At 38.4% G+C, this 18,980-nt stretch overlaps 1 protein-coding gene and 1 non-coding gene across 3 annotated transcripts; one reads left to right on the forward strand and one right to left on the reverse strand.

The window, feature by feature from the left end:
- Positions 1-1,251: 1,251 nt before the first annotated feature.
- LOC103952935 lies at positions 1,252-2,787 on the reverse strand. The gene is made up of 2 exons (XR_007255478.1): positions 2,209-2,787; positions 1,252-1,965 (listed from the first exon to the last, which is right to left on the reverse strand). It is a non-coding gene; the product is annotated as an uncharacterized LOC103952935 (transcript).
- Positions 2,788-16,203: 13,416 nt separating this feature from the next.
- On the forward strand, positions 16,204-18,585 carry LOC103938758 (protein RGF1 INDUCIBLE TRANSCRIPTION FACTOR 1). Of its 2 annotated transcripts, none has more exons than XM_048576852.1 (5): positions 16,204-16,388; positions 16,579-16,744; positions 16,920-17,138; positions 17,292-17,507; positions 17,761-18,585. In XM_048576852.1, exons 2-5 carry the CDS (start codon positions 16,742-16,744, stop codon positions 18,079-18,081), a joined length of 759 nt encoding a protein of 252 aa, XP_048432809.1. In that variant the 5' UTR covers positions 16,204-16,388; positions 16,579-16,741; the 3' UTR covers positions 18,082-18,585. The 2 variants fall into 2 exon arrangements, with proteins under 2 accessions (XP_048432809.1, XP_009347077.2); XM_009348802.3 differs by having other exon boundaries at positions 16,204-16,372.
- Positions 18,586-18,980: the final 395 nt, after the last annotated feature.

Below are 18,980 nucleotides of genomic sequence, written 5' to 3' on the forward strand. Positions count from 1 at the left end.
GAACCTAATATAATGTGTTTTTTTTTTCTTTTTTTTCCTTTTTGGCGGGGCAACCTATTATAATGTTGGATAAGATGAAACGTTGGCGACGGGCAGATTGTAAGATCGTATAAGTATCCATGGAAAGGGGGATGAAGGAAAAATATCGGAGACCCAAATAGAAGGAAGAAGTGTAGGTGGATAAAAATAAGCAGTTATACCAAAATTAGAGGTTAATAATATAGGTGGGTCCTCTTTTCTAGTATGGAGATATAAGCCCAAGTTTCTCACTGTAGAGTTGAAGGGCGGAGGATCAATCAGGGGAAGGACAGTTTCATCGTATTTGAATATAGTTTATTTAAGCGTATTTCTTGCTTTCTAGATTTTTTTTAAATGTTTCTTTCGGGTGTAAATTTCAGAGATTGATATTATTTGACAAACGGTAAAGATGTCTATTACGCCTTCGACCTCGTCCCTTTCGGTCTTGGACCGTTGGAGTACTATAGTATTTCTGTTGAACATGTCACAACATCAACAAGACGTGTATTTATAAAGATTTTTTTAGCCAAAATAATATCTAAGATTGTTATAACTTTTTGTTGGTCTTTGAAAATGAAAATTGATAAAAGTGGTCACTATGTATGTTCATCATAAATCATTTGTCTTGTCGTTAGATTTTGTTATATTTTATGTTAGTATGATGATAAGGCATATGAGGTGATACCATCAATTCAATCATGTGTTGCCATGTGGATAACCATAAAAAAATAGTTTTTAAAGAATTAAAAAAATAGGTCCTCTCATCCAGCCGACGCAACCATCTCCCAAGTAACCTAGATGTCAGCGACCGCTCACCTTTTTTAAGTTGTTTTTCCTTATTAAGTTCTCTTCACTAAGAAAAAATTTAGTTATTTTGAAGACCTAAACTATTTTCAAATAATAATTTTGTTTTATTAATCTACACAGCGACACATTATTAGATTGAAGGGATCACTTATGTGCCACATCATCAAACTAAATAGCAAATGAAAACCGAAACGAATGATAAAAAATATTTATGATTAACAAATTCGAGACTAACTTCTATCGATTTTTATTGTTAGAGACTAAGTTGAGGAGTTATGTCAGTATGAGAGATCACGTTGTCTTAAAAAGACTTATTATAAATTATCATGTATTAATCTTGCACTATTTCTATTCGGCCGAGGGAATATTTCATACGATATTTGTCTAAATTATGAGGAGAAATAAGTCATACTTAGGAACAGGGAGTAGAAAATTGCTCTAGGCAACTTGACTTGGTCTTTTTAGTCCACACCACGTGTCAACCACCCATTATCATACAAGACCGTTATATTATGTAGCCGAATAGGATCGGGAAAGACAGTGAAATGAATAAGTAAATAATACATGACTGACACCGTACGATGAACCTGTCATATTCTATTTGGTAATTCATAAATATACAGTCCAAAGTGGAGAGCTTCATCGATCAATTAGGGGCATTGGGTCTTCCTGATCGGGCAATATTCTGAACGAATACTTCGGCAACACTTTCCCCAAGCCCCTCAATGAGGCCGCCTATGAATTCAATGACGACTTGAGATGCGAGGCGAGCAGCAGTCCCCAACACACTCGGCTTTTCTCGCCCCTTGAGGCCGTTTTCTTGCAGCCCATTTATCATGTTCTTGGCGCAAACTGCATGAATATGGTAATCACACACCTTGCAGTGGTAAACCCTGCCCGACCTCTTCCTCCTGCACTCCGCACAAACAAAACTGCTACCAGAAGAATCTCCGCCACTACCACCACTTGCTGCTGCTGGTAAAAGCCTTAGGGTATGTGGGTGAGTCTGCAGGTTTATTTCTGAAGACAACATCGCACAGCAAGGATGCATCTGGAAGCTGCATGCGCTGCATCTGAAAGCATAACCTTTGCTTGGCTTGTGACAAACATCGCACTTGGATTGTGCAATTCCTCCTTTAACTAAATGAAAAAAATATTCAGCGTGGTATCGCATAAAAGGAAAGACACATGTGTATGTATTAGAATGTAAGCATCTAATTAGTAACCAACAGTTTGGTACGAGTAGCCACTAGCTAGCTAGTTTAGAATTGTTTCAAGATAACCTGTATTTAAATTAGTCTACGTACATGAAATAACGACGTCTGATATGTACATATGCATGACAATTGATTATGAGAGTGACGTACGTTATGAATGAATTACCTGCTTTAGAATAGAAAACAAGTTGGTGTTGGAAGTGAAAGGGATGGTTCTTTAGAGCTGGAGGAGCCAAGGCACAAAAATCATGGAGCTGAAAATCACATTGTTGGCAAATGAACCTCTTGCCGGCGCCGTACTCCTTTCAGCCGGCGCAGGTGAAGAGGTCGGGCAGGATCACTTGGGACAGAGGGTGTTGGTGATGACCGAACTGAAGTATCTCTTCCCCAAATATCAGTTGAGGAGATGTGGGGAATTCGAGCAAAGGAGACTTATTATTTCTAGGGACAATATTATCCAGCTTTGTGGGTTGGGATTGGGATTGGGGTTGGGATTGGGATTGGGAGGCAGTTGATTCTGACCTCCTGAGGAGAAAAGTTCTTGTCTTCTTCAAGGGTTTATTGCTAATCATCATGGTTGGTTCTGCAGCTGGTCGAGTAATGGATCTCTGGTTAGCTAGCTTGTTATTTTGGTGGTGCAAATTGCAAAGCACAAGGGAGAATATTTATGCTAAAAAAGTTGACACTATTTGGGGAAAAGTGATCTAATGATCAAGGACCTAAATTGAGGATTTATAAGGCTACATTGTTTGGGGTTCACCTTTCAACGTGAACTGTAGTCCGAAAATGTCCATCCTTTTAGTTTTACCTCTCATTCAAGAATCAAGAATAATCTAAGCATAAAATCAATAAAACTGAAAATTGTTTAATTATTTGATTTTCTCACATTTTTCTAGTGGTTTGTTTGTTTGTTTTTTTTCCTGAGAAATTGACATTTCATTGGTGAATTAATCAAAGCGTGGACATGTGGCAAAGAAAATGTTCTCGGATAAAATCTTATCCAAGTAAAATTATATGGGAAACCTTAGCAAAATTAATATATATATATATATATATATATATAAAGGAGATCCGCATACTTTTAATAAAATACAAGAAAATTATCGTCCGACAAGAAGGCAAACTTGACATCAAGGCACAACAGCTGCAACAACGATTTCAAAGGCCATGTTGGGTGATCTGATCTTGTGAGCCACTCCATTTGCCCTACGTGAAACATGTTGTACATGAAACTAACGCAACCTTAATCAAATAATTAGAACTAAAAAAATTGTGGAGTTAAAGCTTGCACTAATTAAGTCTCATCTCAAGGTCACGAAGAAAATGAATGATGGAGAAAGACTCTTCATATACCACAATCACCATTTAATTAACTAGTTTTTTTTTAATTATTAGTTTATTAAATAATGAATTAAATCTAAAAATCTGATTAATTCAAATGATGTGGTTGTCTACATCAAATACTACCTAAGATGGTATAAAAATATGATACAAAAACGTGATATGAATAGCTTTACTCAAAGAAAATTGAGTAAAGGGGTTGAGGGCACAAAGCACTTGTGCACTTTGCTGTGGAAAAAGAAGATACCGTCGCACCAAAGTCAAGGCGTTTGTCTTTTAAATACTTTAGTCGTGGGCAATTGCATTGGTCTTCGACGAAAATCCGATACAAAGAGAAATCAAGGAAAATTTTGCTTCCTTATCTGCTTTTAATTATGAATAATGCTAACGAGATTATTATTTTACACTACATTTGTATATCATATAATCTGACAATTAATGTATACAATAAATATCTAATGAGATAAATCCATTAATTGACTTACTACACATCATATGGTATACCAATATAATATAAAATATGATCTTTCTAATATTTTTCTTTAATTAGCTCACTTTGCTTGTTGGTTTGTAGAGCATCTTACGACAAATATTAAAAAGCATGCTTCGTTTTTTCAATTTCTTGTTGGAGTGAGTGATTCCCCAATTATTAGTTGTGTGTTTTTTTTTCAAGTGATTCTCTTTTATAGTACTCACTTTCTATCCTTTACACCAAGAAATACACAAACGAAACTACAAATTAAAAAAATAAAACACGATATTCCTTGATACGTGTATCTTTACGACTCAAGACATATATCACAACTTTATTAGAACTCGCTAGTAGTGTTTGGACTCAATATTACACCATTAGCATGAGCAATTAATGGCGTTAGATGTGTGAGATGTTAAGATAATTTTTTAATTATTGTTGAGGGATAATATTTAGATTTTTAATAATAATAATTACCTCTTAATAATTTATTAAAAGAAAAACTAATGAAAATAACCTCAAAACTTTAAAATTCAACCAAAAGCAATCTAATAACTTTATTTAATGATAAGGACAAAAATGAAAAAAATGACAAAAAAAATTCTTCTTTTGTTACAAGATATTCGTGGTTTATACCATACTTCACTAATCTCCAAACTACTGAGTACCGATCAACTTTGTAAGACCTTAGATTATCGCCTATCTGGAGTGAATATCACATACACTCGCACCATCGGGAGCGAGGCCTACCCCCTTAGAGGATTGATCCAATCAGGTAGTTCCCAGTGTGGACGAACATAATCGACTTACTCTCAGAGTCAACTGGAACTGTCACATCCCGAACTTGGGGTCGGTGAAAAAATAAAACCCCGCGCCCGGAACGCGAATAAAAGTAAAAATAAATAAAATGAAATTGACACGAGTTGGAAAATGAACTCCTCTTATTAAAAATAACTCCAAAATCCTTGCAAGGTGTATAAAAGTAATAAATTAAAATCTTTAAATTTCTCCTCAATCACAACCTCAGCTCTTCCAACACTTATCTTGCCAAATAACTCATCTATAAAATAATAGGTGAGGGGTGAGCAACAACCACCGTTGCTCAGTGAGTAGAATATATAACATGTCAGTCAAGAGATGCCATTTTACACACTCTAGAAAATACAATAATAATATCAAAGCTTTAATCACGTAATTTCATATCACATCATCCCTTCACATGTCCACTATATCCTTCATAAATTGTAACTCACCACGTGACCCCTAATGGCCATTTTGCCCTAATGTCCCCGTGTGCACTTTACATTTATCCCTCGGATTAATGCAACACCAAAGTTCTCATGCTCCATGAACATCTCAAACAATTCACTGATCAGATATATATATATATATAACAACTCTGAAAGTACTTCACAAAATCCATCATGCTTGACTTGAAATCGAGAGATTAAAAAATAGCTCAAAACCCATGATGTCTCATGGTTTTCGTTTATTAGAAAATAAGAATATTTGCAACACATTATATAAACCACTCACCTCGATTATCCAAGCTTTGGCAAGACAACCCAACTAACAATCTCCACACAACAAGCATACTAACCCAAACTCTCTTTCTTGTCTCTTTGTAACTCGATCTCTCTCCACACACACATATTAGGACTAACACTTTGCATGTCAAACTCTCATGGTTCCTTTCTCATTAACATGCATGCAACCATAGACCTTATTTGTGACATCCCGTCCCGGGATTATTAAAACGTACGTGTGAATTGACCATTTTACCCCTAGTTCGTTACTTTACGTGTAGTTTTGTGTTGTGTGGTGTTGTAGGACCACACACACTCATACACACTCTCTTTCTCTCCCGGGATTCCCTCACTCTCTGTCTCTTCTCTGTCTCTCTCTCTCTCTCTCCCCGAGCTCCATTATTCTTCTTCTTCTTCTTTTCTTCATACGGACAACACACACATATACTCAAACCTTCACAAATCAAGAAACCAATTACACCATTGAACTCGTGAGGTTGTGAGGAGCACAACCATACCAAATTCAGGTAAGAATTCTAACGTTTTCACGTCGTTTCGACGAGGTCCGTTTTAGTTACTATTCATGCAAACCTTAAACTAGCCTGTTTTTGGAATTTCTAAGCTTGTAGATGTCTTAGTGAGGTCCCAAGGAACCTCGGAGCACTTCGTTGGACGAGTTTGGACGTCGGGATCGTCCTGTTCAAAGTTGGCCGGTTTTTGAAGTTGTGGACAGGTATGATCTAGTGAGTTTTAGCTTTTAAAAGTGCTCTAACGTTGTTCTACTAGTCCTAAGCTTCATTTTGGCGTTTGAATCATGAAAAACGGTTGAGAAACGAGTGAGAAAACACGGTTGGAAATATTCCCAGTTTTCCGGCGCCGTCGTCGGCGCCGGAGTCTCGCCGGAGAAGGTGACGGAATATTTCGTCAAATCTGACGGAATATTCCTGACGCCGTTAACGGAATCTGTCAGTTTTAACGGAATATTCCTAACGGCGTCAGTTGACGCCGTCAGTGTGCATGGCACGTGGCCGCGCGTGGGGGGCGCGTAGGGTCGTGCCTTGGCCGGCGCGTGGGGGCGCGTGCGGCGGAGGAAAAATATTCTAAAAATATGGTTGTGATCCTGAGGTTGTGTAGAGCACGTTGGTATATTCAATTGTCCATTTTGAGCAATGTATGAGAAGTTATTACGAGAAGTTGGTTATGTGCTTTTAAATTAACGTTTTCGTAGCTTTTGCGCGTATAGGTGATACGTATTCCGAGGACGAGCGTACGCACTCGAGGCAGGGGGGCTACGACCCTTCCACTTATCAGTGAGTGGGCTTTTGTTTTCCGTATATACCTATATACATTTATATTCCCAGAAATAGATTAAAAAGGGTAATTGATTTATGCCATGCACCTTATTATTTTCACTTATGCATCATCACATGCATTAGTAGCGGCATACATTTATATATGTGTATTGGTGCTGTGGACGCACAGGTAAGTGCCAGGTAAGTGGTATTCATGTTTGTATACAGTAGTAGTTTCAGATGCTTAGAGAGCTCATAATCTGCACCCCCGGTGTTAGTGCTCCCGCCCAGAGTTAGGGGCATAGCCTTCACGTGTATGTTCACCTCCCGCACCGCATGCTCGCCTTGGATCCAAGTTAGGTGCACAGCCTGTCGTACAGACCACATTAGGTGGTTCCGACTCGTAGGTGACCCGCGATTTATCGCACAGCTTCACGTGATCGTAGCACTAGAGCATATATATATATATTACACCAAGCCTGTCGTACAGACCACGTTAGGTGGTTCCGACTCGTGTGCAGATTCAGTTATTGAGATGAGATTGGAGCTCTATATGCAGCCGTACAGGTCACGTTAGGTGACTCCCGGCTGCCAGATTATATGTTATTGATGTGAATTACGCTTGAGCATTTACATTTGATTATGAGATTCCGTTGTGGCATATTCTCGAGCATGAATGGCATATTTTGGAGCATGATTGGCATATCTATACATACGTATATATATATGTTCATTTTCTGGGAAGTATACAGGTTTTACGGCGAGGGGTTAGAATGTATTTTGCTAAAGAGTTTTCAAAGAGCTTTGTTTTTGCCCACTCACGCTTTTGTTTTTGCGCCCCTCCAGGTTCTAGTGGTCTAGCAGGTTCGGTGGTTTTTCCCAGAGGGCGTCCCGGCATTTCTGACAGACACTCACCATTGTAGGGTCACCTTCGGGTGTATTTATGTCGCATCTTTCCTTTTTGACTGCTGTAGACTTGCTCTGAAAGTGTGTCTCACATACGCTAGCACTTGTTTTAGTACTTTGTATGCTAGTTTTTAATTATTCATACTTTTATATTACTATCTTAATAGCTTCCGCACGCGCACATGGCTACGTCACCTTCGTGTGACGGCCAGCACTCCCTGATCTCGGTCGGGGTGTGTCATTATTGCCAATCCAACTCACATTCTTAAAACAGAGAGATGGAGTCCCTATTTATAGTACCGAGCGGCTCCAAAACTTAGTGACTCATAAAGGCACGTGTCAATTGGCATGGAATTATAACATGAGGAGATGACACCTAACTAGGTGATTAAGCTAATGATTAAATGGTGGCAATAAGATGTGTCAACTGCATGCAAGACTTGAATTGTGGGGCTACACGTCCAACCCAGCATGGTGCTTACAAGCACCTTAAAAAGGATAAGACATAAGGCCGCATGGTAAGCTTCACACGTCCACCTTATAAACTTATGACTAAGCATAAGCATGGTTCTAGGGCTTAACTAAGAAAAATATTCCAAAACTTAGCTTCAAGTCTAATAAAATAAATAATAACTTAAACATAAGGATTTCACCAATATAAAATACGGGTTCTCATAGGAACAGTCCGGAGTACGGACTCTGTCAACTGTCTAGGTGTTCGGTGGCGTAGGCTAGACTGCGTAGTACCCTCTTGGCCACGTGAAGTGTCAGACAACCCAATCTATCGTTGCTGCTCCGCCCACCCACGATGGAGAAGAGACAAACAGTCATTCTTCGACGTGGCGTCCGTACATCAGAATGGTCTTCTCGTCAAACCCTTATTCCCGGCAATGAAGGGGAATAACCGGTGATGTAGACCGACTCCATGGAAGGCCTATAAATAGGCCCCATGGCCCTTCATTGCAGGTAAGCTCTGAACACCCTAGAAATACACTTTACATCCTCCTCACTACCACGACTTAGGCATCAAAACTCCATGTCGGGAACCACTTTTGTGAAATCTCGTCCCTGGAATTTCACTATTCATTTTTATCTGGTAATTTAAATTCGTATTTCACGTTTACGTTAATTTTAATACTTAATTTTAATTCCGTAAATTTTGGGAATTAAATCGCATAGTTATCGGGTTTGAATTTTCGTAATTAATCTTTAAGATTCGTTGACCTTTCGAGGTCACAAATAACGTTTTCGAATAGATCTTGAAACCACAAGCACATAGGCGGAAGCCGTTTGGGAGTCCGGGTTTTAATAGTATAATTACAGACATTTGAAGTTGTTACTAAATTATAGATTTTAAAATTTATTTTGGAACTCCCACCTTGTGGGAAAGGGACCAATAAGATAAGAGAGTGAGGGACCAATTGGAAATGGGAGAGAAAAGGAGAATGAATCAGGAAGGAAAAAAAAAGAGACTCGTCCCTGCCAGGTGGTAGCGGGAGAGAGAAGAAGATGAGTGTGCGGGAGAGAAAAGGAAGGGAAGAGTGACCAATGGGAAGGGAGGGGAAAGGAGAGACCCAAAAATGGGTCATTTTTCACCCGCGAACCACCATTTTTAACCCGGCCATATCTTCTTCATCCGACTTCCGTTTTGGTAATCTTGGTGTCCATGGAAAGCTCTTAATGAGTCTTACAACCCTGTAGTGTTGGATTTCCATTTTTCCTTTACATCTTTCTAGGTCGAAGCAACAAATTTCTGAGGGTTTTCCGGCGAGTTTTCTCATTTTACAGTGATTCGGACAATGATTACCGTCGATCATCACTACCAATAGACTCCTCTTAACCCTGGAGCAAGGCCCAAGCATTGGATGAGGTGTCGAAGTTCGTTTTGGCGATCAATCGAGGAATACCCACAGGTATGAAAATTGCTCCCCTCACTAAGATATACTTGCCTGTAAAATTTGGTAATTTTTGAATTTTCCGGCGAGTCGAGGCTGCCGTCCACCACCTGCGGCGGTGCGTGCGGCGGCGCATGGCCAATGGCCCGACGATGTCTTTTTAAGTCCAATTAGATGCCCTGAATTCATAATTGATATTCGTATGAAGTGGTTTGATTGTTTGAACTTAGTTTCATTATGATACATCACTTGATCAAAATTTGAATCGACAATCAGACCGTTGGATCTTCACCAAAATTTAATGCATTATAGAACGTAATATTTAAGGATAGTTAGAACTGATGGATCGAGAATCTGATGTACAGATCTTTCTGAATTGGATTCCTACGTTAGTAAAATTAATTGTTAACCGCCACTTAATTCTAACAATTGGTGGAGATTTTAGTATGTTGTTCTTTGAGCATAATGCATACCTTAGGAAGTTACGGATCCAAAATCTGATGTGCGGATCTTCTTGATCAAATTACGTAGGGACGTGGATCCCACCGTTGATCGGAAGTTGACTTTTGGTCAATAGGTATTGAACCATTTAAATTACTAAAATTAGTATTGCTAGAGACTCAGTGAGGCTTTGCGGACTTGTCTTGGTGAGTGACTTTATTATATGTGAAATTGTAATTACCCTATTTTCTTATATTAGTATCTTGTGGATATGACTTGGTTTTATAAATGTGCTTTCTATTAAAATGTGATTTTATAATTGGCCATCGATCTATTTTTATTAAATGTGATTTGATTCATGGATTGGAAATATTTGTGAAAAGGTGATTTGAAGTGCATATTGAAAGTTTATGAATTGTGTTATAAATATACATTTGAAATGTTGAGAAATGCAAGGGCTAGTAGGGGACCGTTACCCTAGTGTCACGGGATTAGGTGACACCGAGTCTGCACCATGTAGCAGGGGTACATGGATGGTCCTGCTTGGTTAATTCGCGATGGGGGACCATATTATTTATGGATTGTGCTTGGTTAATCTGCGATGGGCGATCCTTATGGCCATGTATACTTAGGAGTGATCATGCTTGGTTAATCCACGATGGGTGATCACTGCCTAACAGTTATGTAGGTATGACTCTGCTTGGTTAATCCGCAATGGGGGGTCACTAATGGTCCTGCATGGTTAATTCGCGATACGGGACCATATTATTTATGGATCGTGCTTGGTTAATCCGCGATGGGTGATCACTGCCTAACAAATTCATGGGAGTGACTTTGCTTGGTTAATCCGTGATGGGGGGTCACTACCTACATGGCTACTCAAGGGTGGTTCTGCTTGGTTAATCAGCTATGGGGGGCCACTTCCTGTTTGGTTACTTATGTAGGCTTCGGCCTAACTGTCTCTAGCCCTAGTTTTTAATGTACATATGAACGATGGTTTTTGAGAATCTTGGTGGTTTGAATGGGAAAAGCTGTTGGATGTCTAGGTGACTCAAAGTTGTTAGAGACTTGACTATGTTTTCATAATTACGAACTTATATTTGAGGTTTATAAACTATGATCGATGGTCATTCTTTTTATTGATTATCGCATACTTGAATTATTGTCACTCACCTGAGCTCTGCAGCTTATCCGAGTTCCGTTTGGCCGGTGCACCATTTCCATGATGTAGGCATTGATTTTACATATGACAGGTCTGGATAGATTATGAGAAATCGCTTGATATTTTGGTTCCGTTGAGTGCTCCGGAACCTTGTGTCATTCGATTCCGTTGAGTGGTCCGGAATCCTTGCTCTTGCTCATTCCTATAAGGTTAGTCTAGAACCCTAGATTCGAGTGAATGAGAATTACCCACAATAGACCTTGTGAATATATAGAGTTCTGTGGTTAAATTTGTGAAATGATATGTTACTGCATTCATTGATTAACATAATTAAATGCTAAGATCATGTATCTTTGATTCATGAATTGATTGATTGACGATATTGCGGAATGACCTTGGTTATGGTCGTTATTATTCTGATTATTTTAGTTGATCAAAGTGGCTTGAGAATAATATGTGCTTCGTTGGTTATTTGATATGTTACATACTGTGGATGGAAGTATCGTGCTGAAAACATGGAATTTATATGATGGATAGAATGAGAATCTTGAACGGCATGTTGGTTTGTTTTGTAGCCCTGAACTTGGTAATGTCATGCATGTCAAGTTCTAATAATTGATTACAGATGCTATGTATTCCTATTAGAACGCACTAGAATATATGTCTAAATTAGTGAATGAGAACTACGAATGACTTGATCCCTAATGAGGTTGCGTAGGCAGTCTAACGAGGAGGTTAGATGCAGCCATAAAGTATACGAAAAATTACTATGCGATTTGATTCTCGAGTTGTGATTTGCCATATCCCGGAGGTGGGGTATGTTGAGATACGGGTATTTGGTGACGTCATGTGTCGATCCTAGACATATGTCAGGATCGGGGCGTGACAACCTTCCACAGGGCTTGGACCCACTGTGTTTCTTTGTCTTTGACCTGTGCAGGTTTCACTCCATGGCGGGTCAAAAACTACTCCAACAAACTTCATACCTTTAGAATCCACTGAAGGATTCGTTTAAGGCACCTTAGCCAAAGCACAAGAGTTTCTCACCAACCAGGAGGCCAATAACAATACAACAAGTGTCAACATCAGAATAAAGCTTCTAGAGTCCCACATCGATTGCAGAAGAAAGTGTGCGACTCTCTTCAACTGTAAAAATAGACCATTATTCTACAATTAATCTATAATGTTGTTATTTTGCTTAATCCAATTTAGAGTGAACCACGTGCATCTTCTGTTTGCTTCCATATCTTGATCTCTTGGCATATTAGCTACACTAAGTGACAGAAGCAACCTTGCGAAGATCACACCTAGACACTTACGTTGTTCCAAAGTCAATCTGATGTTGTGCATCAACATTGGTGTTGTCTGCAGGAATCGAATCCACAACCATGTGGTTAATAGCAGTGCTTGATGACAAAGATTGGGCCTCAATATTTGAGGCTCACTACATACATTGGGCCTCAATTTGAAAAATACAATGAAACTCTTCTACCCGCTGAAGAGTTTAGCACTCTAACTGAAAAAGAAATATGAAAGAAGAAGAGTTTTGGCAATGAAGGGATTGTTTTGAATGTAGGTCTCTTAATTTCCTTCCGCTGTCATATCATTGTAATCTTAATTCTAACAGAGTACGGTATATCTGCTATTTATATAAGATATATCCTGTTCACTTTGAAACACACCCTCTTCCTCTTGCATTGCATTGCTTTGCTTTTGCTTTTAATTCCTTGTAAATATTTGATAACATACTGAGATCAGAGAGCAAAAGAAAGAGAGCAACCTAACCATTGATAAAGCAAAAATGTGGTTTGGAAAGCTTTCGTTTTTTATCCACCTATTCTTTTATCTTTTTCTTTCTCACTCTCTTTGGTCAAAGTTGGATGAGACTTGTGAGTCCATCCTTTTAACTCTCCCATATTTTATAAAATTCAAATAACTTTTCGAAATTAAATAAGCACCGTTTATAAAACTGAAAAATAAAAGTTTTTCTTCATTTATTTTGGATGCTATATTATTATTTAGCTTGTTCTAAATGATAGATGGTTGTATTATTTTACTCAGATGACATGACACAAACTCAAAAAATTTGTTCAACTAAAGTTAAAACTACTGTTTTCGAAATGAAAATAAGCATTATTTATAAAAGTGGAAAATAAAAGTTTTTCTTCATTTTTTTGGATTGTAGTTGTTGAACCATATGACACACCCCTATCGGAGTCAAAACGTGCTGGCCGTCATGTGAGGGTGACGTAGTTAAGTGCGCAACAGAAGTGATAATAATAAGAAAAAGGCGAATAAATAAAAACTAAAACTAACTTATTTAACTAGAGATAATATGTAAGTGTGTGAAAGTGATCAAGTATAAGATACACGCATATCAGAGCATAAGTGAAACGAAAGTGCAGTCGAACTAACTAAGTACTAATTATACAAACAGGGAGAAGATCCCTACTTTATTTAGTAGAACGTTTGAACCGCCAAGTAGTTCTCGTGAGCCACCAAAGATGAACAACTACCTAGAACTTGGAGAGGCGCAAAACAGAAGGGTGAGTGGGCAAAAACAAAGCGTTTGAAAACGTATTTATATTTATGAACATAATAACCCCTCTCCATAAAACCTGTATAGTTTTCAGAAAATACTACTACATAGGTATGAAAACCAATGCACAAGAGCAGCGAAAAATGAAGTATGCCATGTCATCATATCTCAGCAATAATAAATGTAAGCCAGGTGTGAAACCAATATAAAATAGTATGCCAGTCGGAGTCACCTAACGTGACTTGTATGACTGGACCTGTAGCTCATCAATCTAGGCTAGCACATGAGTCGGAGTGACCTAGTGTGACCTGTATGAAACAAACAAATTATTTCCTTACTTAACAATTAACACTGGACTTTTTACTACCATGCTCCTGAATCCCAAACTTTGTTGCAAGTGCATAATTGTTGTAAAAAATATACCCTTCATCCAATGAATCAAACTCCATTCTCAATTTCGGTTTCAACTCGTCGTCTACCATTGGAAGAAACTAATTCAACCATCTCTGCACAAGATTCAATCATATCTTTCCACCACAATTTCTTCTATTTCTAACTCATCCCCATTGAATTAAACTTCAATGTACATGCTACAAATCTACACAACGTATCACAACCCAACACAAGTTTTGCACCTATATATCCAAAATCCAATTTCATGATTTTAACCAAATCCACTAGTAACCACCCACCATTATTATAGATTCAAATCCCATAATTATAAAAACCAAAATGCAATGGAAATGGATTATAATATAGGTTCTTGATTTCTTCAATGGTTCTGAATGAGCCACCCTTGCCAACTCCAATCCAAGCACAATTTCAATCCACATGAAATCAAGCGCTCACCCTTTTCACCACCTCCTATGTCCTGCCTCTCATTCTTGGCGAAGAAAACCGTAATCTCTCCCTCTCTTGGCGACAAAAACATACCCATTGAAAAAAAAATGAAGGTATAAGATTACCGGGTCACAATCGCAATGTAACTTCAATCCACCTCAAACAGAATTCTCAACCCAGCTCCCTTTCTCTACATCTTTTTCCCTCTTGAACGGCGAAGTAACCCTCAGCCCTCCTCCCCCTTTCTCTCTAACAAAAGATACTCTATAAAAAAAATTAAATTTTTTTAATTACACTAGGACACAACAACCCTGTTTTACCGTGAGCAAATCATGACCATCTGATTCCCGTCGGCATGCAAGGTCCATTTCTAACGTCCGCACCTTAAAAACGCCCAAGGTTTGCAAAGAAAGATTATTGGTTGGTCGTGTTTCACAATCACAAACGATGTCCCTAGACCCAGATGGTACTAAAGGGACGGGTATTTGGCGATTACCTCATTAGTCTTTTCTTTTCTATGACTTTGGCTTCCAACCGTTCATTTGTATATTTACTTTGTTAAATAAAACAAAGAAAAAATGAGAATCCTAAATTTCATGTCAAATTCCTTAGGGCAGCAAAGAAACGTGTAGATAAAGTGTTGTGGCCTATTTATTGACAAGGGAATAGGGGGTGCGGTAAAGAGAGAGAGTGTGGAGAAACTGAGGGATTTCTGTATGTATATGAGATGTTGTTATTCCCCCTACACAATGCCTTTATTTATAGTAGTAAAGAGGAGAGGAATTACTTGTCCACCAAGTAAATACAATCATATAGGAAAAGAATAACTAGTAACCAAATCTATCTAGGATTTACACATTCACATTTTATTATAAAATTTGTAACAAATCCTAAATTTTTTAGTTTGGGCTCATGCTTGGAGTGTGTAGGAAACACAATTTGGTATTTTAGGAAGCACAAATAGCCCCTCATTGGAAGAGATTATTTTATAAAGCCCTAATTGGAGCTCTAAAATAGACTATGTGAACCACTTTTTCCGTCTCATATCTAATGACCATGTTTCTAATAAACTAAAAATTTCCATTGTGCTTTGACTACCACAGGAGAAGATTTGGAGTTTGGACCGGGCCGGATACACACTCTAAGCCGAACACCATGCACTTGTGGCGGCACTAAAATCAAACATCTGTAAATTACAAAAGAGGGCCCACTTTGCCAAAATTTAAACAAGTGGCCCACCCATAGCCAATCAATCGAACGGTCAAGGCACAAACAGGTGGAGTGATCGGGCGGGTAGTAAAGGAGGAATAAGTTGTGATGGATGTATGCTTTGAAGTCCATGGAACGTCGATACATTCGTCTGTAAGGAAATGTGGGCACGTTTCCTTTCCACTGTCCAGCTCCTCCTCTTCCTCCACCTTTTCAGTTTTAACTTTCCTTCTTTTTTTCATATTGTTTATTTTAAGAATAAAAGCAGGATTTTAAACGACTGCCTTATAAATTTGATTAGCAATTAGAATATATAAAGCAACTGGATTGTTTCCCATATTTCGGTGATTTCTATTTTAATTAGGCATATATATAAAAAGAATTATTATTAACAATTCAAAAAACTCATTCTATATTTCAAACTTTTTATTTTAAAAAAGAAAAATAAGCTTATAAAAAATGTAAAATAAAATTTTTGAAATACAAATAACACTTTTTCATATAAATATAAATATAGAAATATATAGTCTAGTTTGGCGTACTTATCTCACAGCGGTGACCTCGTGTTTTACCCTAGAAGTAGTCCTGGAAGACTTGCAGTGGTACTAGTCCTGCTTTGCTCTCCCTCCTCTCTCTCTCCCCACTGCCGATTTCAGAACGCCTGCCTGCCTGCCTGCCTGCCTGCCTGCCTGCCTTCAAGTTCTAAGGTCTCATTTCGCTATCGTAATCTTCTCTCTACATATTCTCTCTTAATTGTTTACTTTTTTTCCTTAATTTCACTTTCATATAGTTATAATGGTCGCAATACAATCTCAGAGCTTTTTTTTTTCTTTTTCTTTATTTATTTTTTTTCTGTGTGGTTTTATTTCTGTTTAATTTGTTAGGTTTTCTTTTCTTAATCTGTGTTTTCCAGAAAGATTCAATCTTAATCTCTGGGAAGTGGAAATGGAAGTGGAAGGAGAAGGGTTTAATTAGTTTTGGAAGAAGGAAAAGAAGCTGGACAGATTCGGAGTTGCTATCGACAATCAGCAAGACAAGAAGAAGAAGAAGATAAAGAGCATAAAGACAAGAGAGCCATGGTGCTAATTCAATACCTAATCTCATCATTTATTTAATGAATTACAATCTCACCGCATTGCTCAATTTGCTCGATTCCTAATTGGCTTGTTGGCTTGTTGGTTCGTATGAAATTATATTGCTCAGTTGTATAATTGTCGATTATGATTTGTATGATACTAATTATGAGTGAATCAGGTGAGTTCAATTCTACCGATGGGGCGAATTGGGAGCGAAGAAGACGATGCAATTTGTCCGGCTTGGCTAAAACCAATGCTAAGAGCACACTACTTCGTCCATTGTGAGATTCACGGCGATTCAAACAAGAGCGAATGCAACATGTTCTGCTTGGATTGCGTGGGGCATGCTATCTGCCCTTACTGTTTGATCCGTCACAAAGATCATCGCGTTGTCCAGGTTCCTTCCTTCTTCATTGCCTTCAATTTCTTGTTAATTTCCCCTTTTTCGTTGTTGTTGATTACCGTTAAGTGTCAAGACTTGATTGGGATTTCATGTGTACAAGGACTAATGCGTGGTGTGGGTGGTTTTGGTTTTGTTTCATGTCCGTAGATAAGACGGTCCTCATACCATGATGTGGTCAGAGTGAATGAGATTCAGAAGTACATAGATATATCGTGCGTGCAGACATACATCATCAACAGCGCAAAGATTGTGTTTCTGAATGAGAGGCCGCAGCCAAGGCCCGGAAAGGGAGTCACCAACACTTGTGAGATTTGCTGCCGAAGCCTCCTCGACTCCTTTCGGTTCTGCTCTTTGGGTTGCAAGGTATCCCTTTCATTTCCTTTCATTTGTATAATTTCATTGTTCAACTTTGGCATTCTTCGTTTTATTGTGTGGTGGTTAATTACTTTGGAATCACATTGGATTAAGGACTAGTTTGCACCCCCTGCTTTCTTCCCTGTTATCTTTTCTCTCCACTGTGGTTATACTTGACCGTGCTACGCATTGGGGTTGAACAATTTCTATGATTTTTGTTTGATTTAAATCCCACTTAATTATTTTGGTTTGCTATTCGAAGCTTGGAGGAATAATGCGCGGTGACCGAGAGCTCACATTTGCAGTGATGAGAACAAAGCACAGCAGGGATGGTTTCTATGGCGGGTCAGAATCAGATGAATCAACAACTCCAAAGAAGATAACGAAGACAATGCATATGTTCAACCGTCTGATGAATGGCAATGCACTTAATTACGAGCGTGGGACTCATGTGGGGGAGAGGACTACCTCAAGTTCGGGTGATGAGGAGGGCACTGCCAATCTTTCTCCATCCACTCCTCCCCTTTACAATCACCGCAATGCCAGAAGACGTAAGGGTATACCTCATCGCGCACCCTTTTGATTAGATTCCCATTCCCACTACTAAGTTAGAGTAGGTAAATATATAGATACATACACATGTTTATATAGTGAATCATCGGCATCGACATACAGGTAGTTTTAATATGAAAGTGGGATAAAATAGAGGGGCACATATGAAGAATCATATATAGCAGTATTAGGTGATGGAGAAGTAGCATGGCTTTTAATTATTAGCTCCGGTGGAAGGAACGGAACAGGTCGATGGTCCCGTAATCCATCAGTGTCTCTGTCTGGGATTCTAGTTTGTAAATGAATCAGAAGAAACCGTAGGATATATATACAACAGCTTCTAGCTGCTACCCTCTCTGGCCTGTACAGAAATATTGTGGGTTCCTTTCTAGTTGCTGGAAAAACAAAATAATGGTCGAGTTTGAGTGGCAATATATGTGTGTGAATGTATGTATGACATGTACAGTAACAGAAGACATTTTGTGCATATAGATGGTGTTTTTATGTGAAAACAAAAACATGATGTTCTGTTGAATGTTTGATTGTGTTTGGTGTGCTTGGTAAGAAATTAGAGAGAAATATTAACATCTGTCATGGCACTATGTTGAGATATTTAATTAAATTCGTAGAGGATTAATGGTGAAACTGGAATTTGAGGGCAAGTGCGAATGTGTCGAAAGAGTATGGCACCTCAGATGTATATTCTTGTTATAAAACTGACTAGTTTTAGCTCGGAAAAAATAAAAAGTATTTCTAGGGTTACAATTCGATATTCCTTGAGAAACAGTCATGTTTTAGCCGAACGAATTTGTCTTGCCTTTGGTGTCGACATTCTAAAGATGGTAGTATTTTGTAGATTCGAGATTCACTTGAGATTAACACATGTATGGGGTGATTAGATGGTCACTAGATTAAGATGCTCTCCCTCAA

This window comes from the organism of the source record quoted next, unplaced genomic scaffold (genome assembly GCF_019419815.1).
Source record: "Pyrus x bretschneideri cultivar Hongxiangsu unplaced genomic scaffold, Pyrus_bretschneideri_v1 Contig91, whole genome shotgun sequence".
Lineage (NCBI taxonomy): Eukaryota > Viridiplantae > Streptophyta > Magnoliopsida > Rosales > Rosaceae > Pyrus > Pyrus x bretschneideri.